This window comes from Mizuhopecten yessoensis, unplaced genomic scaffold (genome assembly GCF_002113885.1).
Source record: "Mizuhopecten yessoensis strain PY_sf001 unplaced genomic scaffold, ASM211388v2 scaffold716261, whole genome shotgun sequence".
NCBI classification, from domain to species: domain Eukaryota; kingdom Metazoa; phylum Mollusca; class Bivalvia; order Pectinida; family Pectinidae; genus Mizuhopecten; species Mizuhopecten yessoensis.
This window is the reverse complement of record NW_018480028.1, coordinates 202,797-227,023: the sequence shown is the minus strand read 5'-3', so window position 1 is coordinate 227,023 and position 24,227 is coordinate 202,797. Positions and strand designations below refer to the sequence as shown.

The following is a 24,227-nucleotide window of genomic DNA, read 5'->3' as shown; positions in this document are numbered from 1 at the left end:
CAAGGTATACTTTTCTTTTAACAATGATTTATCAAAGGTATAGACATGCTGGAAAAATAAGTTTTGAATGCAAAGCTTCATTTTTTTGGCAGTGTTACGGGGGTCCTTAAATTCACCCGCATCATTGTGGGAGTCCGATTGATAGGAAGATCGCCGTACAACATGTGTTAGTGTTGGAAGGTGCAATACATACATTGTGTGTGTTTAAACAAGCAGTGCAGGCTATGCTATTTGGGGATATGGCAGGCTATGCTATTGGGAGATATGGCAGGCTATGTTATTGGGAGATATGGCAGGCTATGTTATTGGGAGATATGACAGGCTATGTTATTGGGAGATATGGCAGGCTATGTTATTGGGAGATATGGCAGGCTATGTTATTGAGAGATATGGCAGGCTATGTTATTGGGAGATATGGCAGGAGTTTTACGAAATTTGATTGAAATTCTTCAATCGTCAAGTAAATATTCTGTACTTGTGACCTTGACCTTAAACATATGAGTCTAAACTTCATTTTGTCTCACGAGATTAATGTCATGAATACTGATGTGTCATATTTCATGAAAATATGTAAAAAGACAAATTGTGGAATTGATCTTTTAGAGTCTAAAATATCTTTGAACTAGCTCAGATCTACAGTGAAACCTGTTTGACTCAGCTTTTAATTCGCTAGCAGTGGTCGGCATCAGTTCCGCGCTATCACAAGGAGACAAACACCAACATATCGCAGCCTCCCAAAACACACATGCATACACTACTTGGGAACACAATGGCTGCATTATCTAGTGTTTACTGTTTATATTTCATGTTTATATTTCACTTGTCCCGGGTTGGTCCAAACAAACAAAAGTGGTAATGGTGAATTTTCATTCTGATGAAGTCAGTCTTTTTCAAATCATAATGATTTTATTACGGACGACGCAATCAAGCGTTGCCAGTTCCAGGAGGTTTCAGCCTCCCGTGTAATAAACAGCCTGATCAACATCGGAGGTCTATATATACTGCTGTTTAAATCATTGATCAGCACACCTTTACTTAATCATCCGCTCCAGACTCGTCGGCACCTGATACCAGTATCATTGGTGCTAAAATCTAAAATTCTTAAACACTGTTATTTATATCTTCTCTTTAAAACTCTTTGTGATCTAGTACCATACACAAACGACCACCGAGACACCTTCTCAACTGTAGGTCCAGGTATAAATCAGTTTGAATTGAAGACTACAGGGAAAATGGCGTTTTGCCTTTTTTAAGGAAAGTAAGATTTGATCTGAAGACTATTTTACATCATATATTAGATACTATTTTTTAACACATTCCTATGTCAACTCCCCAAACCAATTGCTTCAAAGATATATATATATGTATATTATCAGTTGATTTTCTTTAATTAAACAACAGTTTCTACTGTTACAGCTAATTCATTTTTCTAATCCAATGAAAGCTGTACCTCGTAATTCTGGGTAAATGAGTTCTATTTTTGGCTGACCTGTACGTATACGGACAATACTAACAGGAAATGGTCAGACTTTACTGTCACCAGATAGAAGATAAGTATGACGTGGATAATGAGACTGCTGACCGACGAACATACGGGATCCGAAGATAGGCACTGTAACCTTGTCACCATCAATCACACAGGATTACCAAGTCACTCTCTGTTACTTTATCAGGTCAATATAAACAAAAAATCGCCAGACTTTTCACCTTTTGAGCTAATTTTGAGTACATTACATACAATGTAAAACTGACACTATTTGAAGAAAGGGTTTTAAATTTAAATTTTATAATATCACTGCCAAAATTTCTTCCATACTGTTATATCACACAAGTTTCCAAAATGGTTCATTTCAAGATTTTGTCATATTCAGATTTGATGAAAATGCACTGAATTGGTCCAACTTCAATTTTTTTTTCTCTCAAAATAATTGTTGAAAATTAAATTTTTATTATACAAAAACAACCTTCTAAACTCAAATTACATTTGAAATCTGAAACACCCTATCTAAAGCAATGACTATGATTACCTATATTGGTCACGCAACATTTTCGCAATGATCAGACTATTGGGCAAAACCTCAATGATCAGACTATTGGGCTACATCCCTGGTTCAGAATCAGGCTCGAGGATCAGAATCAGGCTCGGATACATGTTTTTTTTATCTCCGGTAGGTAATGGTCAGTCATTAAGATAGAGCCAGATTCAGGATAAGTGCTGCCTGAACACAATGCTGCCGGACAAAGGTGATTATAGTCGTCTGGTGGCCTTATACTGGACCTCCGGACAATTAATCAACCGAGCACGGACACAACCACACAACCGTGTCTCTGGACAATGTAGGGATGATAGTCTTTAAGCTGTAGGCTACATATATCATAGGGGTCAAGGTCATCTATTTCAACACAATTGATACTGTAGCATAGCAACCTACATTCTGTATATCTATATCATTTCATGAAGCCTAATAGTTCTGTAGAAGACGTCATTTTAAGTTGTAACGTTTGACCAATGTGACCTTGAATGTTGTTAAAAAAAATCAGCTTTATGTAATACACAGAATTATTTTGGTGTAATTGCCTTTTTTTATTAGGGAAGACCAAAGTAGTTGGTCAGTCAGGTGCCATGCCAATAATAACAACGACAACTAGAAATTGGTCAGCGAGTCGCTTGTGATATAGACAGACGGGTCAGGAGATCATTCAGACGGTCAATCACCACACACTGGACACGGTGAAGCTCATGGCTGGACTCGTGGCTGGACTCTCGCAGAAGTGAAAAAGATTAGGACAACTCTGACACAAACGAAAATCCATCACCCTTAACACCAACTCTACAAATATCTCAATTAATATTCGCAGACACTGACAGTAATGCATCCAGGCTAACAGAACGTTTGACAGGTCCTCGGACATACTCAAAAGGATTCTTTGACCTTACCAGCAATGTGTACTTTACAGACGGATCATCAGAACACCGCAATATACCACTAGTTAACATAGCCTTCTGTTCCCAATGCCAAGCCTCACAGATCTTTGACAATTTCATGTTCAAAACCCAAAAAGAAAAATTCCATCATCGTATATTCCATCCAAATATACTGACAGAATCAAGTCGGCCAGAATAAGTAGATGTTCCACTCTCTCCATTAGGATGCCTCGGCCTGACCATCATGTCTAACATATAATTGAATCCGAGGAATTTCCGTGCAACGTCAATAGACTTCATTCCATTTCTACAAAATAAGGCCACACATTTTCCCAGTTCAGATGGATCATATTTATTTGAACTAAATAGAGATCTAATCTTGTAGATTCCATTGCTTTATGTGTGTCTCGTCTGATGTTTAGCTCTGAATGTCAGTGACAAATTCTAGAAAGATTCTTTTGTCCAAGATGATCAATATGTTTGACCAACGGTCACTTTTATTCACACTGGTTTGGAAATGGAACCAGCTTAGAGCCAGAACAAACCATTAAGAAACCAAGGTCAGTGGATGTGGGCTGATTTTAGTGGTCAGTGGAGGTCTCTCGTTCCTTAGTGGTCAGTGGAGGTGGTCAACTCTAAAGTGGTCAGTTCTGTAAGTCACACAAATAACTAATGTGTTAGCAATGTCTGAAGGCTTTGTCTGCAGTTGATGATATTTCTCAGGAAATGTTTTCATACAAAAGAGTCTCTACCCGTAGATAACTGTCGACACCCCAAATTACAGTGTGTTTGATATTTAGATGGATATTGAACATGAATGATGTCAAAACGAAAGTCTCCGACCCATATCTTGTTTTATCCACGGGAACAACTGTTCATTTTGTATTCACACATGGCCTTCTATTAGTGCCACACTAGGTGTCAGACGTCCAACGCTATGGTGGAGACAATCTTAAGGATCCCCGTACAGGTGTCAGACGTCCAGCGCTATGGTGGAGACAATCTTCAGGATCCCCGTACAGGTGGCAGACGGCCAACGCAATGGTCGATACAATCTTAAGGATCCCCGTACAGGTGTCAGACGTCCAGCGCTATGGTGGAGACAATCTTAAGGATCCCCGTACAGGTGTCAGAAGTCCAACGCAATGGTCAAGACAATCTTAAGGATCCCCGTACAGGTGTCAGACGTCCAACCCAATGGTCAAGACAAACTTAAGAATCCCTGTACAGGTGTCAGACGTCCAACGCAATGGTCGAGATAATCTTAAGGATCCCCGTACAGGTGTCAGACATCCAACGCAATGGTCGAGACAATCTGAAGGATCCTCGTACATGTGTCAGACGTCCAACGCAATGGTCGAGACAATCTTAAGGATCCCCGTACAGGTGTCAGACGTCCAACGCAATGGTCGAGACAATCTTAAGGATCCCCGTACAGGTGTCAGACGTCCAACACAATGGTCGAGACAATCTTAAGGATCCCCGTACAGGTGTCAGACATCCAACGCAATGGTCGAGACAATCTTAAGGATCCCTGTACAGGTGTCAGACGTCCAACGCTATGGTCGAGACAATCTTAAGGATCCCCGTACAGGTGTCAGATGTCCAACACAATGGTCAAGACAATCTTAAGGATCCCCGTACAGGTGTCAGACATCCAACGCAATGGTCGAGACAATCTTAAGGATCCCTGTACAGGTGTCAGACGTCCAACGCTATGGTCGAGACAATCTTAAGGATCCCCGTACAGGTGTCAGATGTCCAACACAATGGTCAAGACAATCTTAAGGATCCCCGTACAGGTGTCAGACTTCCAACGCAATGGTCGAGACAATCTTAAGGATCCCCTTACAGGTGTCAGACGTCCAACGCAATGGTCAACACAATCTTAAGGATCCCTGTACAGGTGTCAGAGGTCCAACGCAATGGTGGAGACAATCTTAAGGATCCCCGTACAGGTGTCAGATGTCCAACACAATGGTCAAGACAATCTTAAGGATCCCTGTACAGGTGTCAGACGTCCAACGCAATGGTCGAGACAATCTTAAGGATCTCCGTACAGGTGTCAGACGTCCAATGCAATGGTTGAGACAATCTTAAGGATCCCCATACCACTGCCAAAAACTAACTCAGTGTTGGTAACTGTTTTTTCAGACATGACTGTAGATTTGATCAATCACTTCGGAAAAGAACACCATACATTGTAGGACTGTTATGAGAAATAATAAAGATGAAATAAATAAAATATGATCAACAATTAATAGTGTTCTGAGTGTAGAATAATTCAGCGGAGCTAGACTGAGACTCGAACCATGGACATCTGGCTCGTCTAACCGATTGAGCTACGTACCTGGTCAACTGAAGTGCCCTCGCCAAAATGTGCTACAGTTATCTCCAGATAGAAGTTAAGGGAAGGTTATACTGTATATAGGGAAAACCTCATTGCAGTGGGACAGGGATCCTTAAGGGGAGGTAACTGTATATAGGGAAAACCTCATTGCAGTGGGACAGGGATCCGTAAGGGGAGGTAACTGTATATAGGGAAAACCTCATTGCAGTGGGACAGGTATCCTTAAGAGGAGGTAACTGTATATAGGGAAAACCTCATTGCAGTGGGACCGGGATCCTTAAGGGGAGGTAACTGTATATAGGAAAAACACAGTGCAGTGAGACAGGGATCCTTAAGGGGAGGTAACTGTTTATAGGAAAAACACAGTGCAGTGGGACAGGGATCCTTAAGGGGAGGTAACTGTATATAGGGAAAACCTCATTGCAGTAGGACAGGGATCCTTAAGGGGAGGTAATTGTATATAGGAAAAACACAGTGCAGTGGGACAGGGATCCTTAAGGGGAGGTAACTGTATATAGGAAAAACACAGTGCAGTTGGACAGGGATCCTTAAGGGGAGGTAACTGTATATAGGAAAAACCTCATTGCAGTAGGACAGGGATCGTTAAGGGGAGGTTATTGTATATAGGGAAAACCACATTGCAGTAGGACAGGGATCCTTAAGACTTATAAATTCATCACAGGTCTTCTTCAGATGGTTATTTGTGATACTGACATGATTTCTTATCAATGTTACTTGCACCTAAATACTTAATAGTACCAACACTCTTGTTCTTATTAACTATTGGAAATTTGAGTGACAAGGTCAAGGCCACTAATATGTTAAGGATAGAAGGCCAAGGTCACCATTAGTTGGCAGTTTTACTGAATATTTATGGACCTGCGATTTAACGACTCATAATGAAAGTTGTCACAGACATTTATTAGAAAAAATCCAATATATTTTCTTCCAGAAAACAGTCGGTTCATGTTATATTGATAACCCTGGCTTTGTTAACGTTTTCATCTGACAGGCAGTCACAATTCTATTTCTCTCCACCCCTCTAAAACACTGATCCCTGGGTCAATTAGGACGAAGATGGAGTGACCTTTGAGCAAGGTCAAATAAGGTCTGTTAATGAGGAGGAGAAGAGGTAAGCTTCTTTGATAGCGCTCCATCACCAGATAACCTGACTTTCTACTTTAACATCTATCAGACAGTCCCACTTTTCTGTTTTAGGAGAACTGAGGCCATAACATGTTAAAGATGAGGCCATAACATGTTAAAGATGATGGCATATCTAACGAAAGTATGTTACTTTTGAGACTGAAATCACGTCACATATCAGATTGACATCATGTTATAAAATGAGATATCATATTTCAAATCAAATTATTGTCATATTTCAGAAGGCAGGCATAACACGTTTTGAAATGAATTTATGTTATATTTAAAATAACATCTTAAATTATGTTTCTGCAATGAAATTATGTATTTCAAAAAAGAAAGAAATGTTCAGGATGAAACGATGACAAATTTCTGACGGAAACTATGAAATGAAACAATCTGACCAAACGTTTTAGATTTCTATACCCATTAGTGGCCATATCTATTTCTGACAAGCCGACAGATTTGCTATACATCTTAATGACACTGATCAGATATAGCCTCCTAAAAACATCGGGCACCCAAGGCCAAGTCTCACAAGACAAGACAAAGGTAATAACTTGGTCAACAAAATAATCTGTTGTAATAATAATGGTCAAAAGCTGGTCAAGGGCTACCTACTCATTTCTCTGTCATTTTGGGGATGCATTGTCCGACAGAAAGCAATAACGTCGATAAAAGTGGGTTAAAACCCCCTCGAGCACTATATCTGTTTTCTTCTAGAAAGGTTATGATCACAACAAGATCATTTATATCAGAAGTAGTACCTGAGAAACACATAAAATCAAAACTGACACAAGACTAATGATAGGATAAATGATATACAAGAGAGAAAAATGAAATAGCATAATGTTAATGTAGAGAATCTACTCATTCACAGTTTGACTAACGTTTCTAGAATTTTCAAACTACTAATATTTCTCTGGCACTGGTCTTCAAATAACAATATGAGGCCAGTACACTGCCGAGGTATAACAAATAATTCTCTACAATTTGCTTTCCCACTATTTTAAGGAAATCCAAAAAACTAATGAAATATATTTCCTCACTTATACTTATGTAACACATACTTAAGAAAAACCAGAAAAATTCAGAAATTAAAAAAGAAACATGAATACACATGTATTATGAAATATGAGAAATCTACTAGTACATGTATATGAAAAATGAAGTAAAAAAATTGAAAGTCGACATGTTTAGCAAATTGCGCCCAGCATGGCGTATGCTACGTTTGTGCGGTGGAGTGCTTGCCAACGTCTGCTCAAGTGTGAGATTTATCACTAACCCACTTGCGGTTCCTTATCATCTCTGTTTCTATCTGGCCATTTGTCACATGATAACTTTATTATACCATAAGCATGCATGCACACCGATGGGTATTGCCTGTACAATCAGCCTCTTCACCGTAGTCAATGTGAAGAGAAAACAGCATCTGTTCAATTTGCTTTATCTGAACCGTTAATTTGTCACATTTCAATGGTCCTGTTCATCTTCATATGGATTTTTCAAAATGTATTCATAATTCTTGCTCTGGTGATGAAAAAAACTCTGGAGAAATGTGAAATGTTACTGACAGTTTTTAAGCCAATAGGAATTAGTTATTACAGCTTTTACCTGAAAATAAAAGTATCAAGAAACTCTGTTTTGGATTTAAAGTGAAAAAATATGGAAAAACAATATGTTTGGCCAATCACCACTACTCTACAAATACCGGGAAATCCTAGCATTACCCATCAAGTTACTGTGAAATCATTAACTTTCATGGATTTTTAATTTCGTTGATTTCATGGGTAATATTTATCCACAAATTCATTGGTCCACAAAGCAATTACAAGTTTGATATAAATCCACAAATTCATGTACCCACGAAATGGTCGGTCTTTTGTTGGAAAACCCCGAAATTTGGGTCCGTCGAAAAATATCAGATTTCACAGTCCTGGATGAATATATCCATGATTACTGATAACATTGACTTGGTTGGGTATTGGGAGGTTGGGCGGTGAAGTACATTACTGATAACATTGACTTGGTTGGGTATTGGGAGGTTGGGCTGTGAAGTACATAACTTATAATACACTAGCCTTTCACCAAGATGGCCAGGGTTTAACTCCCCAATATCTGTGAAAAGGTATGTGATCATCTGCCCGACCAGAAAATTTTATTCAAGTATTATGGTTACCACCCATTATAAAACCCAAGGTGTACTTCACTCCAAGTCGTCTGCTGAAAGGCCAGATATTAAAGGCGTAATAGCGGACATAAAACCGTCAAAACCAATCACTCCAGGCCAACAAGACTGATTAATAAAAGTTGATAAAATTTGTTTCTCAATTGTTGTAAAGCAAATTAATGTTTCCGTTTTTCCTTATAAGATATTAACTTTTATAAGTTTAAATCCTGTTAGTCAGCACATGACTAACTTACTGGGGAAAATATGGTATTCATCAATCAATTCCACATCCTCAAGTTCAATCAGTTTATACAAGCACGTAAGTATGTATAATGTTACTTGGTCATGAAATAACACAGAGGATTATTCATAATGCAGCGTAAATGTCATATGTATATTTATTTCTAGAACAATGATGTAATTTACTATAACTGTTAGTCAGATAACTTTATTCTGATATTGTTTCATTCCTTCTAGTTACACAAATGGGTACTAGTATCCTTGGTAAGTAATTCTGTGATGGAACATTTCCAAGCAAATTTATTTCAATTGACTTCTTTCATGTTTTTAATATAAAGTTTTATCATGATACAAAACCCCTTCCAATCAATGACTGTAATACTACAGTATGGTGTTTCCTACTGTAGTAGGTACCATCAAACATTGTGGATATCTACTGTATTCAGTGTTTTGTAGTTTGAGCCTATATAAGTCACACCCCTGACACCACATTGTTCTGGGCTAATTAGTGCAGCCCTCAAGTGTTCACAGTTCCGAGTGGCCCTGTTCTGTTGAGGCACGCAGATTTGCTAGGAGACCAGGGTATCACAAGCACACACTGAGGCAGGCATATTTACAAGCTTAAGGAGACCAGGGTATCACAAGCACACACTGAGGCAGGCAGATTTGCAAGGAGACCAGCTGGGTATCACAAGCACACATTGAGGCAGGCACATTTACAAGCTTAAGGAGACCAGGGTATCACAAGCACACACTGAGGCAGACAAATTTACAAGGAGACCTGGGTATCACAAGCACACACTGAGGCAGGCACATTTACAAGGAGACCTGGGTATCACAAGCACACACACTGAGGCAGACAAATTTACACGGAGACCTGGGTATCACAAGCTTACACTGAGGAAGGCATATTTACAAGGAGACCAGGGTATCACAAGCACACACTGAGGAAGGCACATTTACAAGGAGACCAGGGTATTACAAGCACACACTGAGGCAGGCACATTTACAAGGAGACCAGGGTATCACAAGCACACACTGAGGCAGGCACATTTACAAGGAGACCAGAATATAACACCGGTAAATAGTACTAAGTCTTCTATAATACTGTAACATCAAACATTGGTAGACCGACCTATTGTGTAAGAATGTGGGCCATGGGGGCGCTGACCTGACATCAGTATTAGTTTATAGAATCAAACTCGAGGCAATGTGGACTTCTATCATCATCAATAAGTCTCACGTAACTCTAATCACATCATTTTTCGACAAGAACTTTGCCCAACATCGCTCAGATACATCCACGGGGACACATATTGTCTGTAATGAAAGAATCTTGAGTCGAAATCCTTCCAACCTTGTGAGCAGTACGGTACATCATTTGTACTAACTCAGTTTAGGTCAAAGATTTATTATCATCATCAAGACTTCCTTTAAGAAACCATGACAAAATTACTCATGTGTTTGCGGCAACCATTTCTGTCATTTTTGCCATTACAATGGTAAATTAATTTATAAAGTGGATGTCTGAGCCTATTACTTAGATTCTAAATAACACAGTATAGGAGAGCAACTACTCATTGTTACCCATTGCTTAACTCATTCACCCCTGAAAATTCATAATGAAATATTCCAACCATTGAATAGGAAGAGTTCAAATGTGTCGTCAGGGGTGAATGAGTTAAAGATAAGTGGCTAGCAGTTGATATATATTCCGAAAAATAAAACCAAGGTAATGAAATTCTTGTTACAGATTTTCTACTCATATCAATGAAACAGTTTTACCTTCTTTGTATTCCAAACAAGCCCTTTCGAAGTCCTGTAAGAAGTTCAAGCTTGATTGGTCCTTCCGAAGTATTCAAACGTAACACTATTTATAGTAATGACGACTTTGACCTTTGACCTATTTACTTAAACGGCAATCTCAAGTAAGTACTTTGTCAAATAAGCTGTGTTTGAGAACTAGTTACTGCAGAAGTAAAATCTGGGTGACAAGCAGGCAGCAGTCCCAAATACCCAAACTCACACAAAACTGGGTGACAAGTAGACAGCCATACAAATACCCAAACTCACACATAACTGGGTGACAAGCAGACAACATTACAAATACCCAAACTCCACACAAAACTGGGTGACAAGTAGACAACATTACAAATACCCAAACTCCACACATAACTGAGTGACAAGTAGACAGCATTACAAATATCCAAACTCCACACAAAACTGGGTGACAAGTAGACAGCCATACAAATACCCAAACTCAACACAAAACTGGGTGCACGTGACAAGTAGACAGCATTACAAATACCCAAACTCACATAAAACTGGGTGACAAGTAGACAGCACTACAAATACCCAAACACACACAAAACTGGGTGACAAGTAGACAACATTACAAATACCCAAACTCACACAAATCTGGGTGACAAGAAGACAACATTACAAATACCCAAACTCCACACAAAACTGGGTGACAAGCAGACAACATTTGCAGCCTGGACATCATGTTATAAGAAGTGTTACGTTACAGCCTGGATATTACGTGATAATTAAGGAGTGTTACAGCCTGGATATTATGTTATAAGGAGTGTTACAGCCTGGATATTACGTGATAAGGAGTGTAACAGCCTGGACATCACGCTATAAGAAGTGTTAAAGCCTGGATATTACGTGATAAGGAGTGTAACAGCCTGGACATCACATTATAAGAAGTGTTACAGCCTGGACATCACGTTATAAGGAGTGTTACAGCCTGGACATCACGTTATAAGAAGGGTTACAGCAGGACATAACATTATAAGAAGTGTTACAGCCTGGAAATAACGTTATAAGAAGTGTTAAAGCCTTGACATTATGTTATAAGAAGTGTTAAAGCCTGGACATAACGTTATAAGAAGTGTTACAGCAGGACATCACGTTATAAGGAGTGTTACAGCAGGACATCACATTATAAGAAGTGTTACAGCAGGACATCACGTTATAAGGAGTGTTACAGCAGGACATCACATTATAAGAAGTGTTACAGCAGGACATCACGTTATAAGGAGTGTTACAGCCTGGACATCACGTTATAAGAAGTGTTACAGCCTGGACATTACGTTATAAAAAGTGTTACAGCCAGGACATAACGTTATAAGAAGTGTTAAAGCCTGGATATTACGTGATAAGGAGTGTAACAGCCTGGACATAACGTTATAAGAAGTGTTACAGCAGGACATCACATTATAAGAAGTGTTACAGTCTGGACATCACATTATAAGAAGTGTTACAGCCTGGACATTATGTTATAAGAAGTGTTACAGCCTGGACATCACGTTATAAGAACTGTTACAGCCTGGACATCACGTTATAAGAACTGTTACAGCCTGGACATAACGTTATATGAAGTGTTAAAGCCTTGACATTATGTTATAAGAAGTGTTACAGCCTGGACATCATGTTATAAGAAGTGTTACGTTACAGCCTGTATATTACGTGATAATTAAGGAGTGTTACAGCCTGGATATTATGTTATCAGGAGTGTTACAGCCTGGATATTACGTGATAAGGAGTGTAACAGCCTGTACATCTCGTTATAAGAAGTGTTACAGCCTGGACAACACGTTATAAGAAAGTGTTACAGCCTGGACATCACGTTATAAGAACTGTTACAGCCTGGACATCACGTTATAAGAAGGGTTACAGCCTGGACATAACGTTATAAGAACTGTTACAGCCTGGACATAACGTTATAAGAAGTGTTAAAGCCTTGACATTATGTTATAAGAAGTGTTACAGCCTGGACATAACGTTATAAGAAGTGTTACAGCCTGGACATCACGTTATAAGAAGTGTTACAGCAGGACATCACATTATAAGAAGTGTTACAGCAGGACATCACGTTATAAGAAGTGTTACAGCAGGACATCACGTTATAAGAAGTGTTACAGCAGGACATCACATTATAAGAAGTGTTGCAGCCTGGACATCACGTTATAAGAAGTGTTACAGCCTGGACATAATGTTGTAAGAAGTGTTACAGCCTGGACATCACGTTATAAGAAGTGTTACAGAAGGACATCACGTTATAAGAACTGTTACAGCCTGGACATAACGTTATAAGAAGTGTTACAGCCTGGATATCACATTATAAGAACTGTTACAGCCTGGACATCACGTTATAAGAAGTGTTACAGCCTGGACATCACGTTATAAGAAGTGTTACAGCCTGGACATCACGTTATAAGAAGTGTAACAGCCTGGACATCACGTTATAAGAAGTGTTACAGCCTGGACATCACGTTATAAGAAGTGTTACAGCCTGGACATCACGTTATAAGAAGTGTTACAGCCTGGACATCACGTTATAAGAAGTGTTACAGCCTGGACATCACGTTATAAGAAGTGTTACAGCCTGGACATCACGTTATAAGAAGTGTTACAGCCTGGACATCACGTTATAAGAAGTGTTACAGCCTGGACATAACGTTATAAGAACTGTTACAGCCTGGACATAACGTGATAAGGAGTGTTACAGCCTGGATATTACGTTATAAGAAGTGTTACAGCAGGACATAACGTTATAAGAACTGTTACACCCTGGACATAACGTTATAAGAACTGTTACAGCCTGGACATCACGTTATAAGAACTGTTACAGCCTGGACATCACGTTATAAGAACTGTTACAGCCTGGACATCACGTTATAAGAAGTGTTACAGCCTGGACATCACGTTATAAGAAGTGTTACAGCCTGGACATCACGTTATAAGAAGTGTTACAGCCTGGACATCACGTTATAAGAAGTGTTACAGCCTGGACATCACGTTATAAGAAGTGTTACAGCCTGGACATCACGTTATAAGAAGTGTTACAGCCTGGACATCACGTTATAAGAAGTGTTACAGCCTGGACATCACGTTATAAGAAGTGTTACAGCCTGGACATCACGTTATAAGAAGTGTTACAGCCTGGACATCACGTTATAAGAAGTGTTACAGCCTGGACATCACGTTATAAGAAGTGTTACAGCCTGGACATAACGTTATAAGAACTGTTACAGCCTGGACATAACGTGATAAGGAGTGTTACAGCCTGGATATTACGTTATAAGAAGTGTTACAGCAGGACATAACGTTATAAGAACTGTTACAGCCTGGACATAACGTTATAAGAACTGTTACAGCCTGGACATCACGCTATAAGAACTGTTACAGCCTGGACATCACGTTATACGAACTGTTACAGCCTGGACATCACGTTATAAGAAGTGTTACAGCCTGGACATCATGTTATAAGTAAGAAGTGTTACAGCCTGGACATAACTTTATAAGAAGAGTTACAGCCTTAACTAAGAACTGTTACAGCCTGGACATAACGTTATACAGCCTGGACATCACGTTATAAGAAGGGTTACAGCAGGACATAACGTTATAAGAAGGGTTACAGCAGGACATAACGTTATAAGAACTGTCACAGCCTGGACATCACGCTATAAGAGCTGTTACAGCCTGGACATCACGTCATAAGAAGTGTTACAGCCTGGATATTATGTTATAAGGAGTGTTACAGCCTGGACATAACTTTATAAGAAGTGTTACAGCCTGAACATCACGTTATAAGAACTGTTACAGCCTGGACATCACGTTATAAGAAGTGTTACAGCAGAAAATCACTTTATAAGAACTGTTACAGCCTGGACATCACTTTATAAGAAAGTGTTACAGCCTGAACATCACATTATAAGAATTGTTACAGCCTGGACATCACGTTATAAGAAGTGTTACAGCAGAACATCACGTTATAAGAACTGTTACAGCCTGGCATCACGTTATAAGAAGTGTTACAGCCTGGATATCACATTATAAGAAGTGTTACAGCCTGGACATCACATTATAAGAATTGTTACAGATTGGACATAACGTTATAAGAACTGTTACAGCCTGGACATAACGTTATAAGAACCGTTACAGCCTGGACATCACGTTATAAGAAGTGTTACAGCAGGACATCATTTTATAAGAACTGTTACAGCCTGGACATCACGTTAAAAGAACTGTTACAGCCTGGACATAACGTTATAAGAAGTGTTACAGCAGGACATCACGTTATAAGAAGTGTTACAGCAGGACATCACGTTATAAGAATTGTTACAGCCTGGACATCACGTTATAAGTGTTACAGCAGGACCTCACGTTATAAGAAGTGTTACAGCCTGGACATCACGTTATAAGAAGTGTTACAGCAGGACATCACATTATAAGAAGGGTTACAGCCTGGACATCACGTTATAAGGAGTGTTACAGCCTGGATATTACGTGATAAGGAGTGTTACAGCCTGGATATTATGTTATAAGGAGTGTTACAGCCTGGATATTACGTGATAAGGAGTGTAACAGCCTGGACATCACGTTAGAAGAAGTGTTACAGCCTGGACATCACGATATAAGAACTGTTACAGCCTGGATATTACGTGATAAGGAGTGTAACAGCCTGGCCATCACGTTATAAGGAGTGTAACATCCTGGACATCACGTTATAAGAAGTGTTACAGCCTGGACATCACGTTATAAGAATTGTTACAGCCTGGACATAACGTTATAAGGAGTGTAACAGCCTGGACATCACGTCATAAGAAGTGTTACAGCAGGACATCACGTTATAAGAATTGTTACAGCCTGGACATAACGTTATAAGAACTGTTACAGCCTGGACATCAAGTTATAAGAACTGTTACAGCCTGGACATCAAGTTATAAGAACTGTTACAGCCTGGACATCCCGTTATAAGAATTGTTACAGCAGGACATCACGTTATAAGAACTGTTACAGCCTGGACATCAAGTTATAAGAACTGTTACAGCCTGGACATCATGTTATAAGAATTGTTCCAGCCTGGACATAACGTTATAAGAACTGTTACAGCCTGGACAACACGTTATAAGAAGTGTTACGTTACAGCCTGGATATTACGTGATAAGGAGTGTAACAGCCTGGACATCACGTTATAAGAAGTGTTACAGCAGGTCATCACGTTATAAGAATTGTTACAGCCTGGACATAACGTTATAAGGAGTGTAACAGCCTGGACATCACGTTATAAGGAGTGTTACAGCCTGGACATCACGTTATAAGAAGAGTTACAGCAGGACATCACGTTATAAGAAGTGTTACAGCAGGTCATCACGTTATAAGAATTGTTACAGCCTGGACATCACGTTATAAGAACTGTTACAGCCTGGACATAACGTTAAAAGAAGTGTTACAGCCTGGATATTACGTGATAAGGAGTGTAACAGCCTGGACATCACGTTATAAGAATTGTTACAGCAGGACATCACGTTATAAAAAGTGTTACAGCCTGGACATAACATTATAAGCACTGTTACAGCAGGACATCACATTATAAGGAGTGTTACAGCCTGGACATCACGTTATAAGGAGTGTTACAGCCTGGACATAACGTTATAAGAAGTGTTACAGCAGGACATCACGTTATAAGGAGTGTTACAGCCTGGACATCACGTTATAAGAAGTGTTACAGCAGGACATCACATTATAAGAACTGTTACAGCAGGACATCACGTTATAAGGAGTGTAACAGCCTGGACATCACGTTATAAGAAGTGTTACAGCCTGGACATCATGTTATAAGAATTGTTACAGCCTGGACATAACGTTATAAGAACTGTTACAGCCTGGACATCACGTTATAAGAAGAAGAAATTGAGAAAGAAGAACCATAAGAAACACTGAAGAGAGGCTTTTCAGTAGTCTGATATATACCCAATAACTAAATGTCTCTTACCTTGGTTGAACGACGTAACCTGTCCTGTCGTTTTGTTCCTGTTCCAGGTTGTGTAACAGAAATGGTTTTCGTCCTGACACTGGACTGTGACATGGTTTTTGACGACAGGTATACCATCAGAGGTCAAGGTCACAGTGATGTCCGGGTACTGTATTTGTGTGGTTCTGTTGAAATGGGCACAGCGTAAAATGCTTCCTGTTACAGCTCCTGAATGTACAGAAATAAAAACTGGGTATCAAAGTTTGTTTAATACAAGGGTTTCTAGAGTCGTTGTTTAACGACCATGTGATGCATTGTCACATGATTCGCCGAACTCATTCATTCCTTTGGCTCACAAAGGTTCAAACTTGAGTTTTAAGACTGACGTAAGTAATTGTCCTCTAACTGAGCGCTTAATCCCCCTTTAAAACCAAAATTTACTGCTGGACAAAAGTTTACACCATTACAAGAATTTAGTGCAGCAATTTATTTTGGGGAATGCACAGCTGCAATGGTACAATTCCAGTCACTCTACAATGAAATTTTTGTCACAAATTTTGAAAAATGTCGCAATTTCAGATTGTTTTTTTCTGTGAACTCATGACTGTTCCAGGGTATGATGAGTATATTTAGTACAGGAAGGACCAGACTGGCTTGTGTACAGAGAGGTCGGTCATTGATGGTTCTGACTCAACTATTTATAGCAATGACCCCACTAATCAGTTATCGGCAGGGGCCTCATAAAGGTTTGATTAGTGCCATCATCACTCATAGAGGCTCCTCAAGGGTAATCCCAGGCACATGAAAGCTGATAATCGAATTATTCCATAAAGATAATTAATGTCTCCGTTTTTTTTATTCCATTATTCCTCTCTCTTGGTGTTCATCATCATGATCTTCGGCTCTAGAGGGGATAGTTAATTCACTCAATCAGCTACTATAATCGATTTTAAGATTGAGGAGGAGGGGGGTTCCAAGGGGGAACATTTTGTTAAGGTCCTGGTTTACACAAATTTTCTTTTTTTTCAGCATGATATTAGTGGAAAGGACTGGTTTTCATTGCGAAATAAAACCTTACCTCGTTAACAGAAGATTTAATTATTGAAGACACTCTCATTATAATAATTTCATTGTTATACAGCTTGCAGGGCTAGGCAATAAGGGTAGCCAGGGCTAGGCAATAAGGGTAGCCAGGGCTAGGCAATAAGGGTAGCCAGGGCTAGACAATAAGGGTAGCCAGGGCTAGACAATAAGGGTAGCCAGGGCTAGGCAATAAGGGTAGCCAGGGCTAGGCAATAAGGGTAGCCAGGGCTAGGCAATCAAAATTTCATATTACTTTTAATGTTGATCATGAACGAAATTGGGTTTGCGGAATTTGCACATGGACCAGTGAAAATGAAAACTACTGTACTTACTTGACTGAGTAGCGACTTTGAACGACTCCAGATTCTGTGTGTTAAACACTGACTTTACTAATATGAACTGTCCTATCGGCCCCAACTAACATCTTCCTTATATTTGTTTCTACATGTATTACAATTTACAACACTATCAACACATAGATATCCCTACTTCTTCCCAAAGCCAACAAATTTCATTTTCTAACGGTTCCGGGGGATAGAAGGAGGTATCCTAAGAAGATTTCCTAGGGCTAGGAAAACTTGCTGAATACAAGTGTCCCCGGGGTCGGTGAGTCGATCCCTGGGGTGGGGATGGAGAGTACATCTCTCAGATGAGTTATAGGTGAATACATGTACAGCTATTCATCATTTGATCGCTGGTTTTTATCAACTTTCCAACTTTTAGTGGTTAAATGTGAGAAATATTTTCTGTTCAGTAGCCATCATCACATCTTGTATTAATGCACATTACATATATATCATGTATATCATATATAACCTGTATATCATATATATCATGTATATCATATATATCATGTATATAATATATATCATGTATATCATATATATCATATATATCATGTATATCATATATATCATGTGTATCATGTGTATCATATATATCATGCACATTACATGTATATCATATATATCATATTATGTATATCATGTATATCATATATATCATATATATCATATATATGATATACATGTTATATATGATATATATGAGATACATGATATACATAATATGATATATATGATCTACATGTAATGTGCATGGTATACATGATATACATGTAATTTGCATGATATACATGATATATACGATATACATGATATATACGATATACATGATATATATCATATATATCAAGTATATCATGTATATCATATATATCACACATATATCATATATATCATATATATCATGTATATCATATATATCATGTATATCATGTATATCATGTATATCATGCACATTACATGTATATCATGTATATCATATATATCACATATATATCATATATATCATATATATCATATATATCATGTATATCATGTATATCATGTATCTGTATTAGGAATTTCCCCAGAGGACACAGCCTGATTACCAAGTACATGTGTATATATAGAATTTCTTCAGAGGACACAGCCTGATTACCAAGTACATGTATATATATAGAATTTCCTCAGAGGACACAGCCTGATTACCAAGTACATGTGCATATATAGAATTTCCTCAGGGGACACAGCCTGATTACCAAGTACATGTGTATATATAGAATTTCCCCAGAGGACACAGCCTGATTACCATGTGTATATATAGAATTTCCCCAGAGGACACAGTCTGATTACCAAGTAAATGTGTATATATAGAATTTCCTCAGAGGACACAGCCTGATTACCAAGTGCATGTGTATATATAGAATTTCCTCAGAGGACACAGCCTGATTACCATGTGTATATATAGAATTTCCTCAGAATTCACAAATTTCAGGTTCAGTCCCTCGACTATATTTCTCAAATGCATTTTTTCTTTATCATTTTCAACAGTGGGAAAATGGCACCATGTTTTTATTTTATAATGTATGCATTTCTATGAAATCTACTTTTTCTTGTTTTTTATGATATACAACACTCTCAATGAAGAAAAGAATTCCTAAAATTTAATTTTGAACTTGTATATTATCTTTAAGGTAGTGTAAAGAAATTAAAAATTTCCAATTTAACAGAGAGGCCCATGAGGGTTAATTTGAATCCAAGTGGGATACAATAATTTGTGATTAATTTCTAAACACCCATGCCCAGATCAGAAGTGTATTGACACTACAACTTCTTGTTTCTCACTGGTGTTTTGTGTGATCGGTGGCCATTGTTGAAAATAAATCAGTGTCATTGCGGAGGACTGACAGAATCTGGTGACTCACAGCAAAACATAACTGCCTCTTAATAGCAATTAACAGTGATTAAGAAATGTACTATAGCCGATTTTCTCTCAAGATGCTGGTAACGTTTTATGCTCCAATATCTGTCCTCATCCCTCAGTTATATAATCAAGTCTTGTTAACTTCACTGATGCCCCTACATGTGTGCAGTGAAACTTGTCTAAACTGGAACCTCACTGTAATGTCCCTATTGTGTGCAGTGAAACTTGTCTAAACAGGAACCTCACCGATGTCCCTTCATGTGTGCAGTGAAACTTGTCTAAACAGGAACCTCACCGATGTTCCTACATATGTGCAGTGGAACTTGTCTAAACAGGAACCTCACTGATGTCCCTACATGTGTGCAGTGAAACTTGTCTAAACAGGAACCTCACCGATGTCCCTACATATGTGCAGTGAAACTTGTCTAAACTGGAACCTCACTGTAATGTCCCTACATGTGTGTAGTGAAACTTGTCTAAAGAAGAACGTCACTGATGTCCCTACATGTGTGCAGTGGAACTTGTCTAACCTGGATCTACTGTAGGCATTAGATTGTTTGGTTCAGGACAGACAGATTTCGTGATTTCTATATTGAGCCCCCAGACACTTAAAATTGGATAAGTTTTGGGAAAAAATCTTTCACCCCTATGTAGCTTTAGTAGACTCTACCATGCATTGATATTGATGAGTCCATTATGGTCTACAGTGGTAAAAGGGCTAAGAGATTCTATTTCTTTTCAAATAAATATTAGACATTACTAGGAAATTCATTGAAGTATTATTTTTTACCCCAAATAAATAGAAATAATGAACACTTTCAGTCAATCTGTGCACGTCTTCATTAAAGGTGATAACAACCCAATTTCATTTTCACATATTTTGCATTTTTTGGGGCATTATTCATTAAATATTCCTTCCGTAAAATGAAAAATATTTTGAAAACACAAAAGTTGCGAAAATCAGCAAATTTTGTAACCGGTATTGAAAATCTCAAATACAAGTTAGCACGAGTTATCGTTCGTTAAACCGGAAGAGCTGCGACGTCATTTGCGACAACCGTCTGTCACAACAACTACTGAACTAGTTGGTACCGGGGCTATGGATTCCGTGGATTTTATTGACAACGAGGATATTCCAGAAGTTTCCTTTTCACACTGGACATTCAGCCATACCTGTATGAGCCAGTCTGCACCTATTTAGAGGTTATAAGTGAATCTGAATCGTCCGAGTTGGATGTTAGTGACGACGAACAGGGTCAGGAAACTGGCAGTATGGCTTGCATCAATGCAGATCTTACACCAGAATGGTTTGTTTAAACTCTTTGGTACCTATTTATCGTAAAATATAACTTCTTTAATTGTAATTAGGTTTTATATATACTTTTAAGCCGACTTTTAAATATAAAACATGTATCTTCAGCTCTGTTTGTCTGGAGCATGTTAAATATCTGATATCCCTGTGATGGAAGGCCTACTGTATATAACTATACGGACTCGTTAGAGATAATTTTATATTGAGTCAATTGTTTATATTAAAAGTGTAGGAAGTTGCATGCCATGAATGCTGCTAACGTTTTACTTCAAGTCTTTGTTTGTGGAGGCCAGCATTATGTACAGAAATAAATTTCCCCGATATATTTGGTTCTATTCTTTATAAAAAAAACCCAGACAAAACACAAGTTTTGGAATACTTTGGACTTTATTCAGGGCAAACTCAAATTGAGAAGCTCTTTGTAGTTACAATAATTAAATTATTCAAAATTTCAACAATTATACCAATTCATTGCATATTCTTTTTACTAAAACATTCAGATCACACAAACTTTCTGTAGACAAAAAAAATCCTCACATACTCAGATCACACACCTTGTAGACCACATTTACCCTCACATACTCAGATCACACACCTTGTAGACCACATTTACTCTCGCATACTCAGATCACACACCTTGTAGACCACATTTACCCTCACATACTCAGATCACACACCTTGTAGACCACATTTACCCTCACATACTCAGATCACACAACCTTGTAGACCACATTTACCCTCACATACTCAGATCACACAACCAGTATAAAACTTATGGTTCAAAGCCTATCGACGACATCAATCGTGGATCTCTCACGAAGCTGCCTGGTTCAAAATGGTTTTGACAGAATCTCGTGTGTGAGGTTGGAGAAAATCCCTTTCTCTTTACCTTAATTGTCCATGTTTTCCGCAGCTTTTTGTCCTTCGGGAACAGGAACATACTGATTTTCTCTCCATTAATGGAATTACTGTTAAAGTTCAGCTCAGCACAGTGTACCATGTTTGTTTACGTTTTCCGGACGACTGCCTCCGACCTGACAGCTGGCGCGCTTTCCGGTCGTCACAAATGATGTCACAGCCAAAGGGAAGTAACTGCGTACATACTCTGTGCTTCCAAAGGTATACGATTAAACGGGTCGTTTTCAAATAATAAATTATGCACAAATACAGACTTTAAAAAAAAAAAAAATGACAACTAATTATAATGTTTTACTAATATTTTGAAACTAAATTTGACGTGTTTTAGCATTTGGTGGTTGTTCACCTTTAAGTAAAAGCTGTTCACTTTTGTTTAACATATTTTGTTTTTTTCGAAGTGTATAAATTTGTGATCATGGGACATTTTTATTGACATGATTAGCTACACAAGACTGTAATACATGCTCTCATCACGTCATAATATACTATCTATAAATCTGTAATTGTCATTTAAAAATAAATTTTACTGTTGCCTCGCTTTTGAGCTGTTCCATCAGACCTCAAGACCCCTAGCTATGCCATCATATTTGCCATTCATAAAACCTTGCTCTCGTTTCTGAATTTATTGTTTGAAGAGGATATTGGAACACATAAATGCAGCGTTTGATGTCAGTAATAGGACTTCATGAAATTAAAAAACACTCACACAACATGAAGGCAGATGTGCAATAATATTCAAGATAATTACACCAAGGGACATAACTCTTTGACGAGGGGTTTAAATGACAGAGTCGTTACACAGGCAAGGTTCACAGCCTGATCTTGGGACAGAGGTTTTGGACAGTTTTGTATAAATACATCTTACCATATTTATTCTGCAATAAGCCCACAGGGCCAACACATCATCTCTGACTGAAAGTAGGGAGATGGGCTTATTACAGGACAAATCATCTCTTGACTGATAGTAGGGGGAGGGGCTTATTACAGGACAAATCATCTCTGACTGAAAAAAGGGGGAGGGGCTTATTACAGGACAAATCATCTCTGACTGAAAGTAGGGGGAGGGGCTTATTACAGGTCAAATCATCTCTGACTGATGGTAGGGGGAGAGGCTTATTACAGGACAACACATCATCTCTGACTGAAAGTAGGGGGAGGGGCTTATTACAGGACAAATCATCTCTGACTGAAAGTAGGGGGAGGGGCTTTTTACAGGACAAATCTTCTCTGACTGATAGTAGGGGGATGGGCTTATTACAGGACAAATCATCTCTGACCGAAAAAAGGGGGAGGGGCTTATTACAGGACAAATCATCTCTGACTGAAAGTAGGGGGAGGGGCTTATTACAGGTCAAATCATCTCTGACTGATAGTAGGGGGATGGGCTTATTACAGGACAACACATCATCTCTGACTGAAAATAGGGGGAGGGGCTTATTACAGGACAAACATCTCTGACTGAAAGTAGGGGGATGGGCTTATTACAGGACAAATCATCTGTGACTGAAAGTAGGGGGAGGGGCTTATTACAGGACAAATCATCTGTGACTGAAAGTAGGGGGATGGGCTTTTTACAGAACAAATCATCTCTGACTGATAGTAGGGGGAGGGGCTCATTACAGGACAAATCATCTCTGACTGATAGTAGGGGGATGGGCTTATTACAGGACAAATCATCTCTGACTGATAGTAGGGAGATGGGCTTATTACAGTACAAATCATCTCTTGACTGATAGTAGGCGGAGGGGCTTATTACAGGACAAATCATCTCTGCCTGATAGTAGGGGGATGGGCTTATTACAGGACAAATCATCTGTGACTGAAAGTAGGGGGAGGGGCTTATTAGAGGACAACACATCATCTCTGACTGAACATGGGGGGAGGGGCTTATTACAGGACAAACATCTCTGACTGAAAGTAGGGGGGTGGGCTTATTACAGGACAAATCATCTCTGACTGAAAGTAAGGGGAGGGACTTATTACAGGACAAATCATCTATGACTGAAAGTATGGGGAGGGGCTAATTACAGGACAAATCATCTCTGACTGATAGTAGGGAGATGGGCTTAT

At 38.8% G+C, this 24,227-nt stretch overlaps 1 protein-coding gene across 2 annotated transcripts in view; it reads right to left on the bottom strand.

Annotated features, from left to right (window-relative positions):
- Nucleotides 1-24,227, bottom strand: part of LOC110442406 — a 102,568-nt gene that overhangs the window by 45,771 nt on the left and 32,570 nt on the right. For both annotated transcript variants that reach the window (XM_021486001.1, XM_021486000.1), the window contains exon 2: nucleotides 16,619-16,825. In XM_021486001.1, coding sequence (XP_021341676.1) covers nucleotides 16,619-16,825 — 207 coding nt within the window. The remainder of the gene's footprint in view (nucleotides 1-16,618; nucleotides 16,826-24,227) is intronic.